This window comes from Bos indicus x Bos taurus, chromosome 14 (genome assembly GCF_003369695.1).
Source record: "Bos indicus x Bos taurus breed Angus x Brahman F1 hybrid chromosome 14, Bos_hybrid_MaternalHap_v2.0, whole genome shotgun sequence".
NCBI lineage: Eukaryota > Metazoa > Chordata > Mammalia > Artiodactyla > Bovidae > Bos > Bos indicus x Bos taurus.
In genome coordinates, this window is record NC_040089.1 from 31,601,821 (window position 1) to 31,626,705 (window position 24,885).

General features: G+C 42.8%; 2 protein-coding genes across 12 annotated transcripts in view; one reads left to right on the plus strand and one right to left on the minus strand.

Annotated features, from left to right (window-relative positions):
- Positions 1-15,817, plus strand: part of CSPP1 (centrosome and spindle pole associated protein 1) — a 110,374-nt gene extending 94,557 nt beyond the window's left edge. For 8 of the 11 annotated variants that reach the window (XM_027561118.1, XM_027561124.1, XM_027561121.1 and 5 more), the window contains 6 exons: positions 9-140; positions 2,243-2,289; positions 7,924-7,987; positions 10,058-10,167; positions 11,547-11,685; positions 14,958-15,817. In XM_027561118.1, the coding sequence (XP_027416919.1) occupies positions 9-140; positions 2,243-2,289; positions 7,924-7,987; positions 10,058-10,167; positions 11,547-11,685; positions 14,958-15,169 (704 nt within the window). In that variant the 3' untranslated portion in view covers positions 15,170-15,817. The remainder of the gene's footprint in view (positions 1-8; positions 141-2,242; positions 2,290-7,923; positions 7,988-10,057; positions 10,168-11,546; positions 11,686-14,957) is intronic. The other 3 variants (XM_027561129.1, XM_027561127.1, XM_027561123.1) reach the window with 3 other exon arrangements.
- A 996-nt stretch (positions 15,818-16,813) lies between these two features.
- Positions 16,814-24,885, minus strand: part of ARFGEF1 (ADP ribosylation factor guanine nucleotide exchange factor 1) — a 129,047-nt gene continuing 120,975 nt past the window's right edge. The window contains 5 exon segments of the mRNA XM_027561117.1: positions 16,814-18,278; positions 19,488-19,605; positions 20,411-20,549; positions 21,410-21,578; positions 22,280-22,419. Coding sequence (XP_027416918.1) covers positions 18,114-18,278; positions 19,488-19,605; positions 20,411-20,549; positions 21,410-21,578; positions 22,280-22,419 — 731 coding nt within the window. The 3' untranslated portion in view covers positions 16,814-18,113.

Below are 24,885 nucleotides of genomic sequence, written 5' to 3' on the forward strand. Positions count from 1 at the left end.
TGTACCAGATTCAGAAACGCGAGCTGATCTGAAATCTATGTACCCAGATGATCCAAGAGATAATGACACCTTGGAGATAGAACAACAAGCCTTGCTAAGAGAGCAGCAGAAGAGACTGAATAAACTAAAAATGCAGGAAGGTGCTAAAGGCAAAAAATAATCATTGCTATTTCAGATCACTTCAGTGGGTTGTTTTTCTGTCGGCTTTCTTTCTCCATCTCTAATATTGATTTCAGTCCAAGGCAAGCTGCCTCCACTGGCAGCCCCATGCTCACATGCCCCTTTGGTCTGTAGTCCCAGAAAAGAGTAAGTTCCAGAGAGGGCTCTGATTGGCTGTCCATGCATGAGAGGAGTCCATCCATTCACTGTAGCCAGAAGGGTTGAGTTCCTTGATGAGGCCAGGAGACATCTGAACCAGGGGAAAGAATGCCTGGCATACACACCAGTGTCCTGGGGGACATTTCTACCGTGTGCGTCTGTGGGTTTTGACAGAGCATAAAATCTTTATGAATAAGCTCCATACTGGGCTATAAGTATGCTGCTGCTAAGTCACTTCAGTTGTGTCCGACTCTGTGCAGCCCACCAGGCTCCCCCGTCCCTGGGATTCTCCAGGCAAGAACACTGGAGTGGGTTGCCATTTCCTTCTCCAATGCATGAAAGTGAAAAGTGAAAGTGAAGTCGCTCAGTCGTGTCCGACTCTATGCAACCCCATAGACAGCAGCCTACCAGGCTCCTCTGTCCATGGGATTTTCCAGGCAAGAGTACTGGAGTGGGGTGCCATTGCCTTCTCTGGGGCTATAAGTATATCTCTGTGTAATTAGCTAATCAGCAGATAACTTACTGAGTGCCTACTATGAGCGTGGGTACTGCCCATATCCAGGGAATATGGGGATGAATGAAATACGCTGCTGCTCTCAAGGAATTTATACTCTATTGGAAGAGTTAGATGCTAAGTAAGTGTAAGTGTGATGAATGTTGCAAAGGAGAAATCTAGGGTCCCTTGGGAGTGTGTAACTGGAGGTGGGGTGGGCAGCCAGGGGTGGAGTGGAGCTAGTGGCCTCAGAACATCGATGGGTCCTGCATGACCCTCGCAATATCTCACCAGTTTTGCCTGCCTTCAGGCCATGGAGTGCAGCCATGGAAAATGAGTCATAAAATACAACAGTTAAGCAACAAGAATAGAAGGAGACAGTCCTACCAGTTATTTTTAGGAAAATTAAAAACCCTACTTAGCAGGCTTGTCTGACCAGCAGAATCTGAGGAGCCTGTTTTGACCACATGAGAGGATCACAGGAGTAAGTTGTGTACCATGTCAGGCCCAGATCACAGGGCAAGACTTCAGTGGAGGGGATAGGGCACGTCCTCCCTCCATCTGTACAGAATTTTTAACAGTGGTCTTATTGATCACCCTCCGATAAAAGAGTAACCCAAAGATATATAGTAGGCATTTCATCAGGAGAGAAGCAATTGCAGTCTTCAATCGTTACACCCATTTTGGTGGAACTTTCCCTTAGGTGACCTAGCTGATGATCTGATCTGGTGTGATATTGGCAACTCGGGGACTGCTTATGGGCTAATCTCAGCCTATGTGGATATAGGTCCATTTTGGCATGGAGGGTATACACCCTCTGTGGCAACCACCCCAGTTTCTACCAAACACTGTGATGACTGAATTCATAAGAATATGATTGAATTCACAACAATCAAAAACATAGCTATAAAGGAATACAGGCTACCAATAGTAGTGTATTTATTCCCAAAGGCAATAGCTAAAAGGCTAAAATGCGCTATTCAGAGGAACACATCGAACCCTGGTCATATCAGAGAGGCCTTTGGGATAGCTGATCCAAAATTCTTCACCCCTGAAACCAGGCGCTTGGAGTTGAATTCATTTCCTTCAATTCCACATAAGGGAGTTGTTTAACTCTTCTCAACAATTTTCTACACAGATTGCAGAAATACGAGAAGAGATGGTTATGTTTCTATAGGCATCAGTTTTAAATTCACAGTGATTTTACTTTTATTTATTTATTAAATGTGAATGGAAGAATTTTATGCAGCTGGAATGAATTGGATGCTGAGTTATATTTATTGATAAACAAGTAGTATCTTTAAAATATTCTGAAATGTGATCATTGAAAAGTAATTTCCAGTAAGGAATTAATTACAAAAGATGCTCTAAAATTTACTTGTAAAGTATTTTCTAACCTTTTATCTCGTTTTTACCCCTCATTGACTACAGTTGACTTGGATGCTGTCCCAAGCACTAAAGTACGGGACCACAGAATGGTAAGAAAACAGTTATAATTTTTCAAGCTAGTTTTTGAGTGATAGAAGATTTTAGGAACATGGTAAGGGAGTATTCCAATTTTGAATTCTTCAGAAATACTGAGTTAAGAAAGAATTTAAATCTTGTCCCATCAGTGTTATGGGTAGCCAAAGTCTAATATGTAGAGAAAGCATAGTGTAATGAATAGGACTGACCAAGAATAGGACTCTAGGGCTAGGCTGTTCAAGTTAGTATGTTGTTAGCTGTGTGACTTTAGGCAAGGTACTTAATGTTTTATTTAATCTTTTTTTGCCTCAGTTTCCTAGTCTGTAAAATGGGATGATAGTACTTATCTCTGAGGGTGGCTGTAAGATTAAAATCAACCAATATCTGCAAGCACATAAGGATAGGCCTATAAATGTTTAGTATTAACTGGATAAAAAAATGGCTCAAAGGCTATTGTGAGGATTAAATGAGATAAAACATTAAAAACCCTATGGGCCTGTCCCATAATGAATTCGATCAGTTTTAGTGCAGTCAGTAGTGGTGGGAGTAAGAGTCTGTAATTCATGCAGTGGTGAGACCTGTAAAGGGCATAACTTATCCTAAGAAAGGGACATCTGTGTGAAGACTAAAGAGGGAGGAGACCAGCCATTTTAGTTCAGCAGATATTTGTGGAATACTTACTGTAGACCAGATAATATTGTATGTGCCCACGGGCACAGGAATGAACAAAAATCTTTGCCCTCAGAGGGATTACTTTCACTCAGTTGTGTCCAACTCTTTGCGACTCCGTGGACTGTACTGTCCATGGAATTCTCCAGGTCAGAATACTGGAGTGAGTAGCTTTTTCTTTCTCCAGGGGATATTCCCAAGCTAGGGATTGAACCCAGGTCTCCTGCATTGCAGGCAGATTCTTTACCAGATGAGCCACAAGAGAAGCCAAGAAACAAGGAGAAATTATAAAATATTTAGTTGGTAGGTCTAAGATGCCCACCAGACAGACAGTTGGGAGGTGGCAAATAGATGGCTAAGAGGAAAAGTTTGGGGGAAGATTGAGGTTGGAAATAAATTTAATCTTCCCCACACTAATAATACAGGTAATATTATCTCCATTTTCAGATTTTAAAAATAAGGCTCAGCTAGAGTATGAAACAGGCTGAACAGTATGAAAAGGCAAAATGATAGGATACTGAAAGAGGAACTCCCCAGGTCAGTAGGTGCCCAGTATGCTACTGGATATCAGTGGAGAAAAAGCTCCAGAAAGAAAGAAGGGATGGAGCCAAAGCAAAAACAATACCCAGCTGTGGATGTGACTGGTGATAGAAGCAAGGTCTGATGCTTTAAAGAGCAATATTGCATAGGAACCTGGAATGTCAGGTCCATGAATCAAGGCAAATTGGAAGTGGTCAAACAAGAGATGGCAAGAGTGAATGTCGACATTCTAGGAATCAGTGAACTAAAATGGACTGGAATGGGTGAATTTAACTCAGATGACCATTATATCTACTACTGTGGGCAGGAATCCCTCAGAAGAAATGGAGTAGCCATCACGGTCAACAAAAGAGTCTGAAATACAGTACTTGGATGCAATCTCAAAAATGACAGAATGATCTCTGTTCGTTTCCAAGGCAAACCATTCAATATCACAGTAATCCAAGTCTATGCCCCAACCAGTAACGCTGAAGAAGCTGAAGTTGAATGGTTCTATGAAGACCTACAAGACCTTTTAGAACTAACACCCAAAAAAGATGTCCTTTTCATTATAGGGGACTGGAATGCAAAAGTAGGAAGTCAAGAAGCACCTGAAGTAACAGGCAAATTTGGCCTTGGATACGGAATGAAGCAGGGCAAAGACTAATAGAGTTTTGCCAAGAAAATGCACTGGTCATAACAAACACCCTCTTCCAACAACACAAGAGAAGACTGGACACATGGACATCACCAGATGGTCAACACCGAAATCAGATTGATTATATTCTTTGAGGCCAAAGATGGAGAAGCTCTATACAGTCAACAAAAACAAGACCAGGAGCTGACTGTGGCTCAGATCATGAACTCCTTATTACCAAATTCAGACTTAAATTGAAGAAAGTAGGGGAAACCCCTATACCATTCAGGTATGACCTAAATCAAATCCCTTATGATTATACAGTGGAAGTGAGAAATAGATTTAAGGGCCTAGATCTGATAGATAGAGTACCTGATGAACTATGGAATGAGGTTCGTGACATTGTACAGGAGACAGGGATCAAGACCATCCCCATGGAAAAGAAATGCAAAAAATCAAAATCGCTGTCTGGAGAGGCCTTACAAATAGCTGTGAAAAGAAGAGAAGCGAAAAGCAAAGGAGAAAAGGAAAGATATAAACATCTGAATGCAGAGTTCCAAAGAATAGCAACAAGAGATAAAAAAGCCTTCCTCAGCGATCAATGCAAAGAAATAGAGGAAAGCAACAGAATGGGAAAGACTAGAGATCTCTTCAAAAAAATTAGAGATACCAAGGGAACAGTTCATGCAAAGATGGGCTCGATAAAGGACAGAAATGGTATGGACCTAACAGAAGCAGAAGATATTAAGAAGAGGTGGCAAGAATACACAGAAGAACTGTACAAAAAAGATCTTCACGACCCAGATAATCATGATGATGTGATCACTCACCTAGAGCCAGACATCCTGGAATGTGAAGTCAAGTGGGCCTTAGAAAGCATCAATACGAACAAAGCTAGTGGAGGTGCTGGAATTCCAGTTGAGCTCTTTCAAATCCTGGAAGATGATGCTATGAAAGTGCTGCCCTCAATATGCCAGCACATTTGGGAAACTCAGCAGTGGCCACAGGACTGGAAAAGGTCAGTTTTCATTCCAATCCCAAAGAAAGGCAATGCCAAAGAATGCTCAAACTACCGCACAGTTGCACTCGTCTCACATGCTAGTAAAGTAATGCTTAAAATTCTCCAAGCCAGGCTTCAGCAATATGTGAACCATGAACTTCCTGATGTTCAAGCTGGTTTTAGAAAAGGCAGAGGAACCAGAGATCAAATTGCCAACATTGGCTGGATCATGGAAAAGCAAGAGAGTTCCAGAAAAACATCTATTTCTGCTTTATTAACTATGCCAAAGCCTTTGACTGTGTGGATCACGATAAACTGTGGAAAATTCTGAAAGAGATGGGAATACCAGGGACCACCTGACCTGCCTCTTGAGAAACCTGTATGCAGGTCAGGAATAAGTTAGAACTGGACATGGAACAATAGACTGGTTCCGAATAGGAAAAGGAGTACATCAAGGCTGTATATTGTCACCCTGCTTATTTAACTTCTATGCAGAGTACATCATGAGAAATCTGGACTGGAAGAAACACAAGCTGGAATCAAGATTTCCAGGAGAAATATCAATAACCTCAGATATGCAGATGACACCACCCTTCTGGCAGAAAGTGAAGAGGAACTAAAAAGCCTCTTGATGAAAGTGAAAGTGGAGAGTGAAAAAGTTGGCTTTAAAGCTCAACATTCAGAAAACGAAGATCATGGCATCTGGTCCCATCACCTCATGGGAAATAGATGGGGAAACGGTGGAAACAGTGTCGGACTTTATTTTTTGGGGCTCCAAAATCACTGTAAACGGTGACTGCAGCCACGAAATTAAAAGATGCTTACTTCTTGGAAGGGAAGTTATGTCCAACCTAGATAGCATATTCAACAGCAGACATTACTTTGCCAACAAAGGTCCGTCTAGTCAAGGCTATGGTTTTTCCTGTGGTCATGTATGGATGTGAGAGTTGGACTGTGAAGAAGGCTGAGCGCCGAAGAATTGGTGCTTTTGAAGTGTGGTGTTGGAGAAGACTCTTGAGAGTCCCTTGGACTGCAGGGAGATCCAACCAGTCCATTCTGAAGGAGATCAGCCCTGGGATTTCTTTGGAAGGAATAATGCTAAAGCTGAAACTCCAGTACTTTGGCCACCTCATGCGAAGAGTTGACTCATTGGAAAAGACTCTGATGCTGGGAGGGATTGGGGGCAGGAGGAGAAGGGGACGACAGAGGATGAGATGGCTGGATGGCATCGCTGACTCGATGGACGTGAGTCTGAGTGAACTCCGGGAGTTGGTGATGGACAGGGAGGCCTGGCGTGCTGCGATTCATGGGGTCGCGAAGAGTCGGACACGACTGAGCGACTGAACTGAACTGAGGCTGCTGTTTGCTCAGTGTTACCAGTTGGTGCTGGTTTTGAACTGATAGTGGTGGTAACAGCCTCACAGCAGCAAGTCTGTACCCATACTACCTGCGAGGTACTTGGTGTGTATTTGCTCTGAAGTTCAAAACAAGGTCTGCCTACCCCCATTTTACTTAAGAGGAGACTCAGGCCACGATCACACAGCCAGTGAGCAGTAAAGTCCATGTCTGGACGCCGGCTGAACTCCAGAGCCCTTCCCTGTCCCACGTTACCTGAGATGTATGGACATCTTTTCTGAACACGCTGTAGGTTTCTCTGTATATGGCAACCACATTTCTCAGTGAAAAGGCATTGAAATGTAACCACTGGGATTTTAGTTAAAATGCTGATTAATAACACGTTTTGCTGCATAGAAACTGAGCATGAACCAACAATTTAACATGGCCATTAGAAAAGAAAAGCTAATAGATTTGGGGCTCACCTTTCTAGAGACTGGATTATATGGAAACTCAAGGTGAGACTGGGGAAGATTGTCGTGGAGAAGGTTGGGCTGAGGTGGTCACTCTTTCCAGTGTGGGAGGGACTGTGAAACAGAAGAGAGGCTGGACAGTATGCACAGTGTTAAGGAGAGCTGCTGGTTCAGACCATTTGGTAATTTGAGAAGCTATTATCACCATTACTGTCGTTCTTGAAGGCAGAAGTAGAATCCTTAGGTTTAAAGGTAAAAGAATTCAGTTCAGTATATGGAAGACCTCAGTGAAAGATAATAACTTTCTGGTAACCAATACAATGTCTCATTGCGTGCACTTCCTTAGAGGTTAGTGGACAGCTTTTCACTGGAGTGTTCTAGCACATCCTAGAAATCTGGTAGGGAAGTGCAGGGAGGGGTGTGGGGTGACTTTAGATTTCTTCCAGTGTGTAAGAGGACATTCTCTGTTGTAGGAAATTGACATCTAGAGTTTACCTCTAATTTGAGAGCTCATTACAAGCCCGACCCTAGCATTACCTTCCCTACTCTTATATCCCTGTCTATCTGCTGTCTTTGTGGCACATGCCATCCCACGGGGCTGTCGTTATCTGAGGGCATGCCTCTCCCCATGGGAGCGTGACCCACTCCATAGCATAAACTCCTACTCCTCTTTCTATTTCCAGTTCCTCACATGCAGGAAATACTAAGTGCACTCAGCAGATTTATTCAGAGAATGAATAAATCTTGACAATGATGTAAAGACTTTAGATGTTTAATTTGGTTCATTGCTTCACACTCTATTATATTTTTATCAGCAGTAATGTAACTCTTAAAAGGTCTTTTCCTGTGGTTTCTAGCATTGGAATGTGGTGAAAGAGGGAACCAGCCAGTCCTGCTCCCCCCATGCACTTTTGCTAGCTTTGGGGAGTGTGGAGACTTGTGCCTCTGTACAGATTTGTTGTTTTTCTACACAGGACTAATAAAAATAGTCATTAATATATGATGTTTCTTTTAGCCCAGAGAGGACACTGATGATTTCTTGAAAAACTCATTATTAGAATCTGATAGTGCTTTTATTGGTGAGTATGTTTATTTTACCAATCTATTTGTTTAAATATTTAGCATTATTTATATTCAAGTGTTTTTCTCCATACCTAAAAAATCAGTACTTTACTCTTTGTTTGTGCTGTGCTTAATCGCTCAATCATGTCCGACTCTTGGGACCCCATGAATTGTAGCCCACCAGGCTCCTCTGTCCGTGAGATTCTCCAGGCAAGAATACTGGAGTGGGTTGCCATTTCCTTCTCCAGAGGATGTTCCTGACCCAGGAATTGAACCTGGGTCTCCTGCACTGCAGGCAGACTCTTGACAACTGAGCTATGAGGGAAGCCCACTCTTTGTTTGGACCTCATTAAAATTAAACTTCAGTGCTCTGCAAATGGTAAGAAAATAAAACAAGCCAGAGACAGGGAGGAAGTATTTGCAGAAGACATGTCTAATAAAGGACTCCTATCCCAAGTACACCAGGAACTCTTAAAACAGTTAAGACAATGGCCCTGTTAAAAGATGGGAAAAGATCCAGACACTTCACCACAGACAGGATGGCAGGTAAGCGTATGAAAAGGTGCCCCATGTCCGTCATTGTCATTAGGGAAACACAGGTCATGTGTCATCAGGGAAACCGAGGTCAACACGAGACACCACCACATAGCTATAGAATGACCCAGATTTGGAACACGGACACTGCCAAAGGCTGGCAGAATATGGAGCCATAGGAACGCTAACTCATCACTGGTGGGAATGGAAATCAGTACCATCACTTTGGAAGACAGTTTGGTGGTTTCTTACAAAAGTAAACATACCCTTACCATATGATCCAGCATTCACACTCCTTGGTATTTACCCAAAGGAGTTGAGACTATGTTCACACAGAAACCTGCACACAGATGTTTTTAGCAGTTTATCCATAATTGCTAAGATGTGGAAGCAACCAAGTTGTCTCTAAGTAGATGAATGGATATACAGTGATAGATCCGGACAATGCAGTATTATTTGGTGCTAAAAAGCATTGAACTCCAAAGCCAGGAAGAGAAGTGGAGGAACCTTGAATGTTTGTAAGGGAAAGGAATCAATCTGAATAATCTACATATTGTATGGTTCTAACTATGACTTTCTGGAAAAGGTAAAACTATGGAGGCAGTTAAAAAATCAGTGGTTGCCACAAGGTTACAGCAGGGGGAGGAATGAATGGTGGAGCTCTCCTGTCTGATACTGGAATGGTGGATATGTTAAAAGCCAGAGGATGTACAACCCCAGGAATGAACCCTAATTATGGACTTTCAGCAAAAATGATGTGTCAGTGTAGGTTCATTGGTTTTAACAAATGTGCCATTTTGTGGGGGCTGCTGATAGATGGGTAAGCTCTGAATATGTGGTGGCAGGGGGTTTAGTAGGAATTCTCCATGCCTTTCACTCAGTTTTACTGACCTTAAAAACTTGTAAATAAAGCTTTTAAAAAAAGAGCAAGTGAGTTATTGGTGGGGTATAATAAAGAAGTCAGAAAACTTTATTTTTGGAGTTTTAGAAAATCGCACATCTCATTCAATAGAATACAGTTATTGCTGCTTTAAAGAAAAACTATACATTAAATTTCAGGAATTTGAATATCAATTATATATTAAGTGATAGTATTTTATCAATGTTACATTTCCTGAATGTGGTACTGAGACTGTGGCTGTACAGTCTGTGGCCCTTGTTCTTAGATGGCCTCTGCTAAAGCATTTAGGGACGAGGTATCATGATGTCTTCAGCTTAGTATTTTTTATTCTGCAAAAAATAAATAAGCCCCCACAAAATACTACATTGTACAATTCCATATGGAATCTTAGGAACAGTACATCTCCAGACTGAAGGCAGATCAGTGTTCACAAGGGCTTGGCAGGTGGAAGTGGGGAAGAGTGATTTTGTGACCAAAATGTTCTAAAACTAGAGTATAGTGATTGCGCAGTTCTTTAAAAATCACTATGTTTATTGTGGGCAGATTTTATCATGTAAATAATCTTAATAAAACTATTAAAAGACAGTCTTGGATTAGCTCTGAATGGAGATGTGAAAGGTGGACGTTCACAGCTTCCCCCCGTGTTCTCTAGGTGCGCATGGCGAGACGTACCCAGCCATTGAGGATGGGGGCTTCCTGCTGCTATCTCCGCTGCCCTCCGCCAGAGAGCGCAGAAGGAACAAACTGAAAGGATTGGACTTTGTATGTATGAAATGTCCTTTTGTTTTTTCAAGTTTAGGAAGGAGAGGTCTGGGCTGATTGGCTAAACTGGTGTGGTCCAGTAAAGAAAGAGAACATGCTCTCGATTAAGCTGGACATGGGTCTGAACAGAGGCTCTGCCACCAAATGCTGGACGACCGTGAGCAGGTTACTGGGACACAAAGGTCCCCTGAGTCATAACATATAATTGATTCCGTTATTGCCAAGTGATATTTCATTGTAAGGATATTCCACGTGTTTTTTTTTTCCAATTGTTTGATAGACGTTTGGGTTGTTCCCACTTTTTCTGTTATCAATACAGCAGCTTTTAACATTAGCATATAGGTGTTATGTTTTCTTTTCCTATAACATCTTGAGGAACTACCAGACTGTTTTCCAAAGTGCCTGCTCCACTTTACATTCCCACCCACATTCTGTGAAGGTTCCAGTTTCTCTACACCCTGGCCAACATTTGTTAGTGAGTGCAAAGTATTATCTCATTGTGGATTTGATTTTGTATTTTTCTGACAAAATGATACTGAGCATCCTTTCTTGTGCTTCTTAGCTATTTGGAGATCTTCTCTGGAGATAGGTATATTCAAATCCTTGGCCCTTTTTCTAATTGGGTCATCTTTTCATTGTTGAGTTCTAAGCTCTTTATAGATTATGGATTCAAGTCCCATATTAGATGTATGACTTAACAGATACTTTCTTGATGGTGTCCATTGAAGCACAGAAGCTTTTGATCTTGACAGAGGTAGAGCTTACAGATCTTACTTTTGCTTGTGCTTTTGCTGTCGTATCTAAGAAACCATTGCCTAACCCATGATCATGAATGTTATTTCTTTGTTTTCTTCTAAGAGTTTTAGCTCTTAAATTTAGGTCAGTGAATCCACTTTGAGCTAATTTTTGCAAACGTAAGGGTCCAAATTCATTATTTACATGTAGATAGTTATTTTGGTACCATTTGTTGAAAAAAATCCTAGTGAATTTTTTTGGTTTTTCTGCCCCTAACTATAAGGGCTTATTTCTGGACTCTCTTTCTATTCCATTCATCTATGTCTACCCTTAGGCCAGGACCACCCTGTCTTGATTAGTATAGCTGGACTGATTCTTAGCCCCTGATGTTTCAGTTTTTCCTTTTGTGTTTTGTAATTCCCCACCTTTATCCACTCTGGTAGCATTTATATGTTATCACCAAATGCTTTACCTTCATCTGAGCCTGCAAGGATAAACACAAGTTAGAATATAAATGCTACAGATTTAATTTTGTTCATCACTATACATTTATCAAGCTTAAGAACATATTTTGATTCACTGATTTATTGTGAACATATTTTATGTTAATGATCATTTCTGAAGTTCTGTTTTCTTAATTACAGGATAACAGTCACCCTGATGTGCCACCAGATGGTGTCTCTTTAAAATCTGTATCCAGTATAAATATTGATCAGCTTAGAATGAGAAATGAAGAACGAATGCGAAGACTGAATGAACTTCAGAATAAACCTATTACTACAGGTAAAAGGCCAAGTATAATAGCCAACAGCAGATTCGGTGAAAACTCAAACCTGCTTCATAGAAGTTTTCACTGATGGCTGAGAGAGGAAATGAGTTCTGAAATCCTTTGAGTTGTAGAGCCTAAGGATTAATTTTGCAGCGGATTCTTTCTACCAGAGGGACTACCCCTTTTCAAGTGGAATCTAAACAGATAAGGTTTTTGTGTGTTAAACATATCCAGACTTTGCTTTCAGCAGGGAAAATGTTGATTTGTACTGATGTCTTGCTTCCCTACTGAAGAAGTTGTTCCATTGCTCAGTCGTGTCTTACTCTTTGCGACCCTACGGACTGCAGCATGCCAGGCTTCCCTGTCCATCGCAAACTCCCGGAGCTTGCTCAAACTCATGTCCATCGAGTCAGTGATGCCATCCAACCATCTCATCCTCTGTCGTCCCATTTTTCTCCTGCCTTCGATCTTTCCCAGCATCAGGGTCTTTTCCAAGGAGTTGCTTCTTCGCATCAGGTGGCCAAAGTACAGGAGGTACAGCTTCAGTCCTTCCAATGAATATTCAGGAGTGATTTCCTTTAGGATGGACTGGTTAGATCTCCTTGCTGTCCAAGGGACTCTCAAGAGTCTTCTCTGACACCACAGTTCAAAAGCATCAATTCTTCGGCACTCAACTTTCTTTGTAGTCCAACTTTCATATCCATACATCACTACTGGAAAAACCATAGCTTTGATTAGACGGTCTTTTGTTGGCAAAATAATGTCTCTGCTTTTTAATATGCTGTCTCGGTTGGTCATAGCTTTCCTTCCAAGGAGCAAGCATGTTTAAATTTCATGGCTGCAGTCACCATCTGCAGTGAGTTTGGAGCCCAAGAAAATAGAGTCTGTTACTGTTGCCATTGTTTTGCCATCTATTTGCCATGAAATGATGGGACTGGATGCCATGATCTTCGTTTTTTGTATGTTGTATTTTAAGCCAGCTTTTTCACTCTCCTCTTTTACTTTCAGCAAGTGGCTCTTTAGTTCCCCTTTGCTTTCTGCCATAAGGGTGGTGTTTCTCCTGGCAATCTTGATTCCAGCTTGTCCTTCATCCAGTCTGACATTTTGCATGATGTACTATGCATGTGTTAAATAAGCAGGGTGACAATATACAGCCTTGATGTACTCCTTTCCCTATTTGAAACCAGTCTGTTGTTCCATGTCCGGTTCTAACTGTTGCTTCTTGACCTGCATATAGATTTCTCAGGAGGCAGGAAAGGTGGTCTGGTATTCCTGTCTCTCGAAGAATTTTCCATGGGTTATTTTGATCTACACAATAAAATGTTTTTATTTATAAAAAAAAGCAGATGTTTTTCTGGAATTCTCTTGCTTTTTCTGTGATCCAGCGGATGTTGGCAATTTGATCTTTGGTTCCTCTGCCTTTTCTAAATCCAGCTTGAACATCTGGAAGTTCACGGTTCATGTACTGTTGAAGCCTGTCTCGGAGAATTTTCAGCATTACTTTACTAGTGTGTGAGATGAGTGCAGTTGTGCAGTAGTTTGAACATTCTTTGGCATTGACCTTCTTTGGGATGGATGAAAATTGACGTTTTCCAGTCCTGTGGCCACTGCTGAGTTTTCCAAATTTGCTGGCATATTGAGTGCAGCACTTTCACAGCATTGTCTTTTAGGATTTGAAATAGCTCCACTGGAATTCCATCACCTCCACTAGCTTTGTTTGTAGTGATGCTTCCTAAGGCCCACTTGACTTCGCATTCCAGGATGTCTGGACTGAAGTGACAGATTATCAGAAGTCAACTTTAAAACCTTGTTCTTTATATAACACATCTTTTATAAATTTGTAGGGGTAACAAAGAAATTTTTTTTAACATTTTTACTTGGCTTTTTGTAGGTGGATAAAGCAAAAAAGCTTCTGGATAGTGTTTTCTTTTTAGATGTCAAAATATAGTCTTTTTTTATCATGCAAGGCATTGCCATATCTCACATCTTAGGTGAACAGCAGGTTAAAAGCTTGATCACTGAGCACAGGCAGGCAGGACACTTCCTTAGGCAACTCATGAGCTCCTCTGCCAGCTCTTGGCCACCTTCTTTATGGCACTGCTATCAGTCTTGAGGATAATAGGATGATACTATAGTAATAAGCCCTATTATTAGCTTTAGCAAATAGCAGAGTGGTCTATTTGAACAATTCACCTTATTCTGTTAGACTACAATAATTTTCTAATAACTATATTTTTTAAGATTTTTGAAAGATATATTTTAGATCCAACTTTTAATGTTATACTAATTTAAAACTGTACTCATACCATCTCTATCAAGATATCATGTGTTCTGATTGCAGGAATTTCTTACCAAATACCAGACAACATGGTAGACTGATAAGAGAAGTACTTTTCATGCCATAGCTAGAAAAATGTGGACAGTAGGAAAGAATGCTTGCTTTCTGGCTAAAAGACATTTTAATCTGTACTGAGAATTACCTGTTCCTCAATTTCTTTTAGAACCAAGTAAGTTGAATTAATACTGAACAGGGATATACTTAAATTGAGAGAAAATAAACCATTTGAAGTTATCTTTTTCAGAAGACTTTCAACTTCTAAACTTTTAAAAACATGGTCCTTTCAAACAGCTTTTAAGTGTGATGTAGATTGATTGCTCATTGCATTGATTGCACATGTCCGTTTGCTGAACTAATGCTTCACAGACCAGAAGATGTAATTAAAAAAGATAATTGACATCACAGGGTAGGGAAGACAGATTTTCCTATTATTATATCTAATGAGAAGTTAAATAGCTATAGAAGCTCTGCACATAACCAATTAAAAGAATGAAAAATGAGAGCTACGTCTTAATGGCATAAATACAACCTCTTAGATTAGGTAGAAGAATGGAATTAATTTCATCCCTGTCTAATGTTTTCCTAGAATGACCTTATTTCCTTAAAACAGTGTTAGGAGTATTTCCAAAACCTTGCTAAAGAAGTTTGGTGTGGTATCCTTCAGGGGACACAAAGTAAGACTGTGGACACTTTTCTAGTCATCTGCTGTCCTTGAATCCCTGTGGGTGCTGGGACCATTGCTCAGTTGACCCCATTTTGTTCCTTATGACTGGCCTGTTCCTGGGTTTGCTTTCCTCTCTCTCTAAGGAGGGGTGTGGACAACAGGACAGTGTAGAACACAATGCTGTGGAGAAACGCAGAGCTTAATGGGTTAGAGTACAGGAGGTCTGTTCCCATCACCTACCTACCGCTCCTGTTACTGAGTCAAGTCTCTCTCGCCTCCTTTAGATGATGAGAGTTCACTGGTGGACCCTGATGACATCATGAGGCACCGGGGTGACGACGGATCAAACTCTGTAGCCACTGAGCCCTGGCTCCGCCCAGGCACCTCAGAAACACTGAAGCGATTCATGGTGGAACAGCTGAGGCAGGAGCAGCAGCAGGGTCCTGGCAAACCAGGCACTTTCACCTGGCAGGGACTGTCTACTGCACACGGTTAAAATCAGTCTGTACTGGACCCAGTAGTGCCTTTGAAGGTGAAAGGCATGTGAAACCTGAACCTGAATAATATGTGCTGCTTTTGGCCTGTACATGGCAGTTACTCATATTCCATCTGTATAGAAGGTATATTTTTTCCATGATGATGTATATGATGTATTTATATTATGTACATAAATAAAAAGCCATGGCTATTTATATAATGTAGAATTGTATAGAATTATTTTTGCACAACTTTTGCCATAAAGTAGGGTGGTAATGAACTCTCGCAATCAACTACCGTATGTGCATTATTTTAAATTCTACTTGTAAGATAAGGTGAATAAAACAAGTATCTTAACAGTACTGTAAGAATACTCTTTGCTATGTGTACATCTGCTATTATCACTATTCAAAATCATTTTTTCACTTAGTAAATATACTGGTTATAGCTGTTGCTCTGTAATCAGAATCAGATGTGCTACTTCCATTTCATTTAGAACTACTGACTCAGTATAAATATGAGAGAGTTGTTAGTGACTATTTCCTGTGAGCCATGCACTTACATGTCACATCTTTCTGCCTCTATTTTTGTGCCAATGAAGGCAGTAAGTTTGCTCTTTATATGATGTAATTACTTCTTGATAAAAATAAATTATTTTTATTACCAATGTCAGTTTCTTATTTTAACTAGAATTGAGGTTTCTATATAGAAGTCGAGGAGAGGCAGGAGAACCCGGGGTCGAGGATGGAGACTCCTTGCCGCATGGCTGAGGACCCTGTGGTGAGTGATCAACCCTCCTAAATGCTAGAGGTGCCTTTAAAAAAGGGAAGACTAACTCAAATCCTTGGAAGTATTTCTTGTTCAGATTCTAGTAATGAGAGCCAAGAACATGCCTAGGCACTGATGGTATGCTTCTAAGATCAGGTAAGCACACTGTTAAGTGGGAAACTTCTCAGATATTTGAAATTTTAGTTGCATGTAAATGCCATGCCAATTTTTGTAATCAAATCATTTATGAAAGATTTTTCTTATGTCTTCACCTGAGTAAGATGAAAGCCTCTGCTGGAGAAAAGTCCTGACTTTATACCATAAATATTAATAACACACAGCCAGGTCCTCTAAAATACCCTCAGACAGGCCTAGATGGTCACGGGGGCTCCTGGCTCTTGCAGCATCCAGCTGGGCTTGCACAGGGCCAGGTCCTGAGGGTAACAAATGTAGTGTACTTACAAATGCTCTGTTCAGTGACTGCTGGTGACCTGAGAGATGCAAGGGCTAAGACTGAACGCTCTCCTGTTTAACACAACCATCAAAATAAATAGTCTTTACATGTTATTTTTTCTTTTCAGGTTGTTGTACCACTCGACTGAGGACACACGCCGCCACCCTGCAAGCTGCCTCAAAGGTAATTTTAGCCCTCTCAGCATTTGTTCACATAGTACTGCCCTATTCTGGGTTCATACATGCACAAAATATTAAACTGAATAGCCTAAAGTTGAGAGAGCAGAATATGGGGGAGGATCAAATGCCAGGAGCTGGAGAGAAAATATCACAACTAATGGACATTGAATTCACATGGAGCTGTGAATGAGAATATCCTTTCTCTCGTTAGGCTTTTAAGAAAAAAAAAGTCAATGAAACATGGGGCCACGGATGACATAGGTTTTGATTGCACTGATGAAATAATCCAAAAACTTTATTGACCTATAACCTGATTAGAATATGCCAGATGAGAATCAATATTGTACAGAAAGTTGTACAGAATTTTTACATAGAAAACTTTACATCTGTACCATATACATTTTATCCATCTGAAAAAATTTTCTACATCCACTGTTAATACGGAATGCTTGACAATCTTGTTTTTTTAACCATCAGAGCACAATTCACAGTATGAATACGTTTCCAGTAAATCTAACCTCCCCAAACCATGCCAGATTTGTTATTTTAATATATTCAACATTAAATTCTGTACATAGAGTAAAATCTACATCAAGCCCCGCCACCCAAAAGAAAAGGAAAGGAAGTGACAGCAACCGAGATTCATTCTGCAGTGATTCAAGTTTCGGTCCATGAAGGATCATTCTATTTTAATGGCTCATCTTTCAAAGCCCTACGAGAAGTGTATTACAGGTAGTTACGTCAGCAGGGGTATGTTCCACCTTTGTTGGTGTTGATCATGACAAATGTCAGCCACAACAGCTTCTGGGCATGTGAAACCCTCAAAATAACCACCCCGTAAAGAGGGCAAAACCAAGTCCCCACAAAATAAAATAGACAAGAAGTTCAACCCAAATGTTTAGTGCATTTGACAAAATATTATAGGTATTTAGCAAATGAATAAGAAAATAAAGAAATAAAACAGTGCAGGAAGAACTCTATAATGTCTTAAGATTTTTATATTACAGACCTGCATCTCTGTACATTTTTCACAGAAGGATCATTACCAGTATCTCAGATAGCCTGAGTGTGCAAAAATCTTCAGAATAAGAATACCATAGTTGCTAAATAACTTTTACCATGAACAATAATTTCTTCTTTTTCCCCCAACCCCCAATTATAAACATTTTATCCTTCAAAATACAGCTCTCCTGAGTTGTACTTCTTGCAGAAGTTCAAATCTTTACATCTAGAGTTCTTTGGGTAAGTTTCACTTCCATACCTGCCAGAAATATGTAGGGCTCTCCCTGCCACCAAGGACAAGGAAGGACATGTGAGCATACAAGCTGACACTGTGCGAACAGGTTTTTTGCTTGTGAGCCCAACACGACAAACAGAACCCACCAGGTTACAAAAGGGATGGACGGGAGCACTGCAGGTTCGAACTGAAATTCTAAGCTTCTTAGAAGTAACCTTTAGACACAGCAATCCAGAGAAACCATTTTTCAGGTAGGAAACCTCAGCTCCAGGGTCCTTTTAAAGAACGGAGGGATGTAAACGCCAACAAAAATATGAAGTTCCCATCATTGCTTGTTTATTCCAAGTTCCTGTTCAGGTGGTTGTGATATCTGAAAAACTACTCCAATTCTCAGAAAAAATCTTCTAAGAACAGCACGAAGTTCAGGAATCAAGTCAAATTGCATAATTTCACATAAGAGAGGGTAGTAGAATGATGCATGAGCTTTAAACTGGGGGGAAATGAATTCTCTGTTAGTAATGTTCTCATTGCAAACCACAGAACCTCAAAGTGCCTTTAGAAGGAACCCACTTGGGGACACTGCCCTGAGAGTGAAGACAGGAGACGCATCTGCATAAAGCAGAGATTACTGATCATGCACCTCAAAGACTGAGATGTATTCGGAACTTCATTTGATTCACTTAGTTATCCATCCTTATTTTGGAAAACATTTCTCATTGCGTTTCCTTGACAAACTTATGACAGACATTTAGTATTTATCATTGTTTTCCCTTGGGTAATAAGCAAAAGAAAGAAGCCAAGCAAGAACCACAGTTTTTGTAAGCTATGGGTTACTGAAACTATGCTGTCTGGTAAATAGAGTTGTCTCTCAAACTTCAAATTCTATCTAATGTTGCAATATAAAATATGAGGGCTCCATACATTCTATTATATTTTTGTTGTAGTTTAATCTCTGAATACTAGCTGTCTGCCTGTTTCTCTCCTTGGCTGTTCTCCCACCTCATAAGGTATGAGGGAGCGGTGTGACACAGTGCTAAGAAGGCCAAGTGTGGGGCAAGGCAGACGGACTGGAAGTCCTCAGAGTCCACTTGGCTGCTGGTTGCCGGAAGGTACTTCTCCAAGCTCTACCTGGCCCAGGTCAGAGGGGCACACACATGGGCACAGAGTGGCATTACATGGCATCTGTGGGGCCCACAGTGTCAGCCTCCAGATTAGGCATTTTTAAACCTATTTAGAGATCACAGGAACCCGTTTCCATTTATGTGGGCTGTACGTTGCTACATTTTTTAACGAGTAAAATGTGTATTTCTGAAAAGTCTAAATGGTATATACAGCTATACATTATACATCTGATCTTTGTTTTCTACTGGTGAAAATTCTTAAATGAGTTTATGGTGCATTCCCACAGAATCAGTCCCTCTGCCAGAGGAACAACGGGGGCCTGCTGCCCAGATGCAACCATGATCGCGGCCACGCCTGGCAGCTGTCTTGGATGTGACAGGAGAGACTCCAGGGGTCTGGATGGGAGCTGCAGTGGGGGTGGGTGGGGGAACCTAGGCAGCTTGTTGGTATCCTAACGGATTCTGATTCCTGTAGTGCTGCCCTAGAGTGGGGTGGGGAGGGCCTGCACCCCCACCTCCCACTCGGGCATGCACCCCTCAGGCTGGGGATGCTGGTAGACAAGGTGCCTGGTACTCACCCTATTATCGCTGATCTTCAGGACTTTAGTCAGAAATAAGAGCAGTAAGTTAGTCCAGGCTTCCCGATGACTTTCCGACGTTAGAGTAAGAAAGTAACTGAGTGCTTCGCTGCAGACACTGAAATGGAAAAGGTTCCGCATCACGCTTCCTGGTGGTGCACCTGCTGGCCTGACATCACGGCGCAGGAACAACTGAGACCAGGAGGACAGTGAACGGTAACTACTGTCAACTGGAGCCTATCAGGAAACCCGCACTTTCTTCCTTTCGGAAGTTCTCTTATATGCTAGACCGCCGTGGAGGAGCACAAGCACGGGGCTGGTGTCGAGACTGTGGCTGAAACCCGGGTGGCCGTTCCCCTCCTGCACCGAGCCCTCGATGCTTTGGGGCCTTAACAGCCTCATCAAGAACTGGGGAAACGGCCCAGGTGACTGCTAGAAGTTCTAAAATGAAATTAGTTGGTTTCTGAGAACATCTATTCTCTCAAGAAGACAAAAAAAATACAAGGTAAAAGACTGTATTCTTTCTGAAAGGACAAAATCTTAAGTTGTCATGGAGTAAAAATGGAATGCAAACAAAACTAAAAGAGAAACTCCACATACTTTTTCAAACTAAATGTCAGCAGGAATGTTTTCCACTTTCAGAAATAGATCAGTTTCTAAAAACAAATCTATCTATGACATGAAAAAGAGCCTAAAAATTAAGACACAGAACTTCCTCTTTTGTCCTGTAACAGCAAAAATAAGACAATTTGCTTATATCTCAACAACTCTGCGGAAGCACATTTGTCTATAAGACTGCGTTAGCTTTTACAATCTCTTCCGCAGGCCCCAAGTCATCTGCCCAGCTGTGGACTCCCCGGGCACGGCGCGGCCCTCCGCACTCTGTACTGAGCAGCTGCATGGGCCGAAGCCCCAAGTCTTACTTTAAAAGCCTCTGCTGGACCTCCTCCCAGGCGCTGGCCCGGCTCTCGTCCGTGTACATCCGGAAGAGAATGCGCAGCCCGCAGGCCAGGCTGCTCGTCTCCTGCTTCAGAAGGTTGGGCTTGGATTTGCCCTTGAAGCCTGCAGAGGGGAAGTCGGAGTTAACAGGAGGGGAGACATCTAGTGAAGGAGCACAGCCTGCCTGGAACGCAGAATGGTCCAAGGTCAGCAGCCTGCAGGCCCAGGGAAGTGAGGAGCCCAGTGCCCTTGGCAGGAACGGTCTCAGCTGAACAGTGGCCACAACTTGGATTGAATAAAAGGGAAAAAGTTAAGTACCGTCTGTTTACAGAAGCGAGGCTGTACAAGAAGGGGGAGAATGAACAGAGCCTGGGTGGCTTTAATGAGGTGGTAAAGAGATACCATGGATGAAATAAAATTCCTAAGTGTACAGCACCCAGCACTGTCATGTTCAAGAACAGCAGCTTCCTTCTTTTTTATGCATATTCTTCAGCCTCTCCTTTCAGCACTGTTCTGCACCTAATTGGCCCCAAGTAACTATTTCTTTAAAAAATAACAATGTCAGTAAAATTGTTAAAAAGCTTGCTTCTTACTTAAATCTTCCAACTTGTTCAAAAACAAATCTCCCTCCCACTTCAAAACCCTGACTTATGTTCTGGCCATGCCCTGGGGAGCAGGCACTCAATACAGATGCCTTCATGCCTGGGACCCTCTCAGCTCTAGTAAGCAGATGGTATAGATAGGAAGGCCCAGGCTGAGCACAGAAAGTGAAAAACAACGTGAAAGCCAGTCAGCTGACAGTGTGATTAAACGTAGGAGGCTCATCCACCCAGGCAGTCCCTCGGCATTTTGTAGGCCGGAGAAAGACCCGTTGGTGGAGTGTTCGCTGACGGCTGTTGAAGACTCAGCGTTCGCGCTGTGAGTCCCCTCGTGTGACCCCGCTGCTAGCCCGCTAAGGGCGCGGCCCGCCCAGCACAGCTTACCCGCCTTCCACAGAGCCGTCCTCTGTTCGTTGTTGGAGTTGAAAGCTTTTGCAAATCTGTGTGACTCTAACAAGCAGTCCAGGAGCTTGAAGAGTTGTTGTGATGTTAAAAAGCGATACATTCCTTGGTCTTGAGTGTCCACTCGAACATCAAAGTCCACAGCGTCTCTCTTTGGAAAACAAACCACCACAGCACAGGCACCCACAGTCACAGTTAGAACCAAAGACCACTTCTATGAGCAAGCCATAGAACTTAATCTGTCTCAACAGTAAAAGACCACCTTCTCTTATTAAATCTCCAGAATCTTCATTCCTTGCACCCTTCTCACTGAGCACTACCCTCAGTGTCTCTGGCTCCCTGCCCACAACTCTTGACCCCAAAGCTCTGCCCCAGGAGACCCTCAGCTTCCGCCCCCTTCACGTTCCTCACCCTGCTTAGGTCCTCACTTCTGCTAACCAGTAGGAGGCTGTGGACTGTAATCATAAATATCCTTGTGCATAACCCACCCCTCACCCCTTTAGTAACTGGCTGGCAAACCCCCTACTCCTCAATGGATGAAGGATCAATTGCTCTAGTAGAGCTGACTGCAGCCTTCTCAGCACAGCTTCCTCACGGAGCTGCAAGGCAGCACTGGCTCGTGGCTCCTCCTGCCTCCCGGCTCCTCCTGCCTCCCTGGTTCTTGCCCCCAAACTCTTCACCTGTGGCTCAATCCTGAACCCCCTCCCCGCTGTGCCCACACTCAACCGCGGCCATGTCCTCAGTCCCATGGTCTGGGCTGACAGCCGTGGGGCAATGGCCCCCAAATGGCCCCTCTCGCTTGGCCTCTGCTCCGAAGCCCAGATGGCAGAGCTGACCCCCGCACCCGCTCACCTGCGCCGCGGCTAAGTTTTCCGCGTCCTCCTTCCTACTTGTGGCGGGGAAGAACACGATGTTGTCGATAGTCTGGATGAGTTCCAGCTGCACAACACATTTAATCAACAGGGCGGCAAACAATTTTTGTTCTGGAAATTCTGTGAGGAAACCCACCCCAATGCACATGCAAACAAAAATTATTTTGAATCCTTTATAATTTCTGTGACATTACAATGCTAAGGAAACATTAACATGTATGAAGGTAACTTGCACACATCACACTGAAGGACAGCCTGCTTCTGTGCATGAGCACTCAGTAAAAGCTGCATTTCATCAGTATTTAGAAGAGCCTTAGAAAATTCACTTCTTCAGTAAACAAAAATATACAAAAATAACGGAACAGTGAATACATTCAAGGAGGTGCCAGGACAAATTTTAAAGTAATATTTAGGTTATTCCTTAATAAAAATGTATCAAATGGATTAAAAGCTACAGTTTCAATAGCATTTGCTACAAACCCAAGTTTGACCTTTGACTACAGGTAATATAAAAAACCCAGAAGAAAACAACAGGAGCTAGATCTGTGAGGCAGGGAGCAAGGGGCTCAGGACTGTGACCAACTGGAAGACACGGAGGGTCAACCAGAGCACCTGCTTTATTTGGATCCAGGCTGGTGGCTGCGTCTAAAATGGCCTCCTATTTCTAAAGCACAACGAGCCCAGCAGTCCACGCAGAGTCATGCCTAGTGCAGGACTAAGAGCAACCGCCCTGGAGGTGACCGGTGCTCAGACACGGCCTGGGGTGGAACACGGCTGCCTTCCTCTGGCCTGAACCACTGCTCGGAAGGGCCGTTTCTGTAAGGACACACAGACTCATGGAAGGAAGGACTTTCCACCTACATGGGGTCAGGTGAGAAGATGCAGAAACACAAGGTTAGGAAAGACAATTCAACTACTGAGATGCTCAAGAGCCAGCAGCACTGACCCAGCCAAGGTCAGTTCTCCAGGAAGCTTTCCAGGAGCTGGATGATCGTCCCTGGTTGGGTGGGGTTGGGGGGGCCCGTACACTGGGCTCAGGACATCAGCTCCAGCACTGGACGCCTTGACAACCCTTCAAATTTTCTCTACTTTGCTTTTATCACAAACTTCCTTTTCTGGCACCAATTTCTAGGATTTAGTTTTTTTGTTTTTGGCCACACCTTGCAGCCTGCAGGGTCTTAGTTCCCTGAATCTGAGCCATGCAGTGAGAGCCCTGAGTCCTCAGCACTTGGACCTGCCAGGGAATCCCCCAATTTCTGGAAGTTAAATTCAGGTTTTAGGAATTTGGGGAAGACAGCCAAACAACTTGCTTAAATTTATTCTCTATTAGGTCATGACGGCTCCTTTCCAGATAGTTTTCAGAAATGTTGCTGTACTGAATATTCAGTTCTTAGTATTAGGTCTCAAGTCAAAAAATGTAAAAAACCAAAGACATCCCCCAAGTCCAAGTTGTCCCTTCCTAGCCCTCCCTCATCCAAGTCATAACTACACTCCAGGTTTCTGGGGCAGGACACGCAGGCCACACCCCAGACTCGGGGAGACTGAGGCTGAGGAGACGTGTTCTCACCAGCCACGTCTGCGTGGGCATTTAGAGCCGTCGCGGGTGAGGAGCTGCACTTGGCCTGCACCAGCAGGGACCAGCAGTGTGTCTGGGGGACAATGTCTATCTGAACAAGTCCACTTCACAAGGGCTACAGGGTCACATTAGGGACCATTTCACTGGGGCAGCACCAGCTTCTGAGAGTGAAGGAGGAGCGAAGCAGCCGCAATCTGCGCTCCTCTGAGCCACGTCCTTGGGCACTGCCGCCGTCCCCTGCACGGAGGGCTCTTGGGGGACACAGGAGCTTTTCCTAAAGGGCTCTGGGTGACACGGGAGCTCTTCCTAAAGGACTGCGAGGGAGTGGGAGGAGGAAAGAAATGTGAGCCCTGGGATCAGAGGGGCAGGGGGCAGCACTCTCCACTCCAGTTCAAGGCCTGTGCCCAGATCAGCTCAGTGAAAACTTGCAACTATGTCTTTCCCTTCCAAGGTCAAGTCCTGGGGCTGAGAGCAAAGCCACCATGTACTGTGGCATTTTCCAGGGTAGACAGAAGCTGGTACAGATTCTAACAGCTGTGCTCCAGAAAACAGGAATGAAAAACGAAAATGGACAACTCCCCACCACCTATCTCCCTTTTAAGAAGCGAGACACAGTAACTGAAGCCAGAGGCTCCTTTCCAGGAGGTACAAAATCTGTCTTCCCTCAACAACAAGTATAAATACTGAGGGTTAGTAAAAATACCCTGAAAACAATAAACTGAAAATGGATCAATTCCCTAAATCTAAGAGCTGTAAGGATAAAATTCTTGGAAGGCAACGCTAGGGAAAACCTCCCTGACCTTAGTGGGCTGCGGTTGGTTCATAACCATAACACCAGAAGCGTGAGCAACAGCAAGACAAACTGAACTTCAGCTAAAGAAGAACTTTCATGCAATCAGAGCATATCATCAGAAGTGAAAAGATGACCTACAGAATGGGAGAAAATAAACCCTCGCAAATCATTATGTGATATGGGGATAGTATCCAGAGTATGTAAGAAACTCCTACAA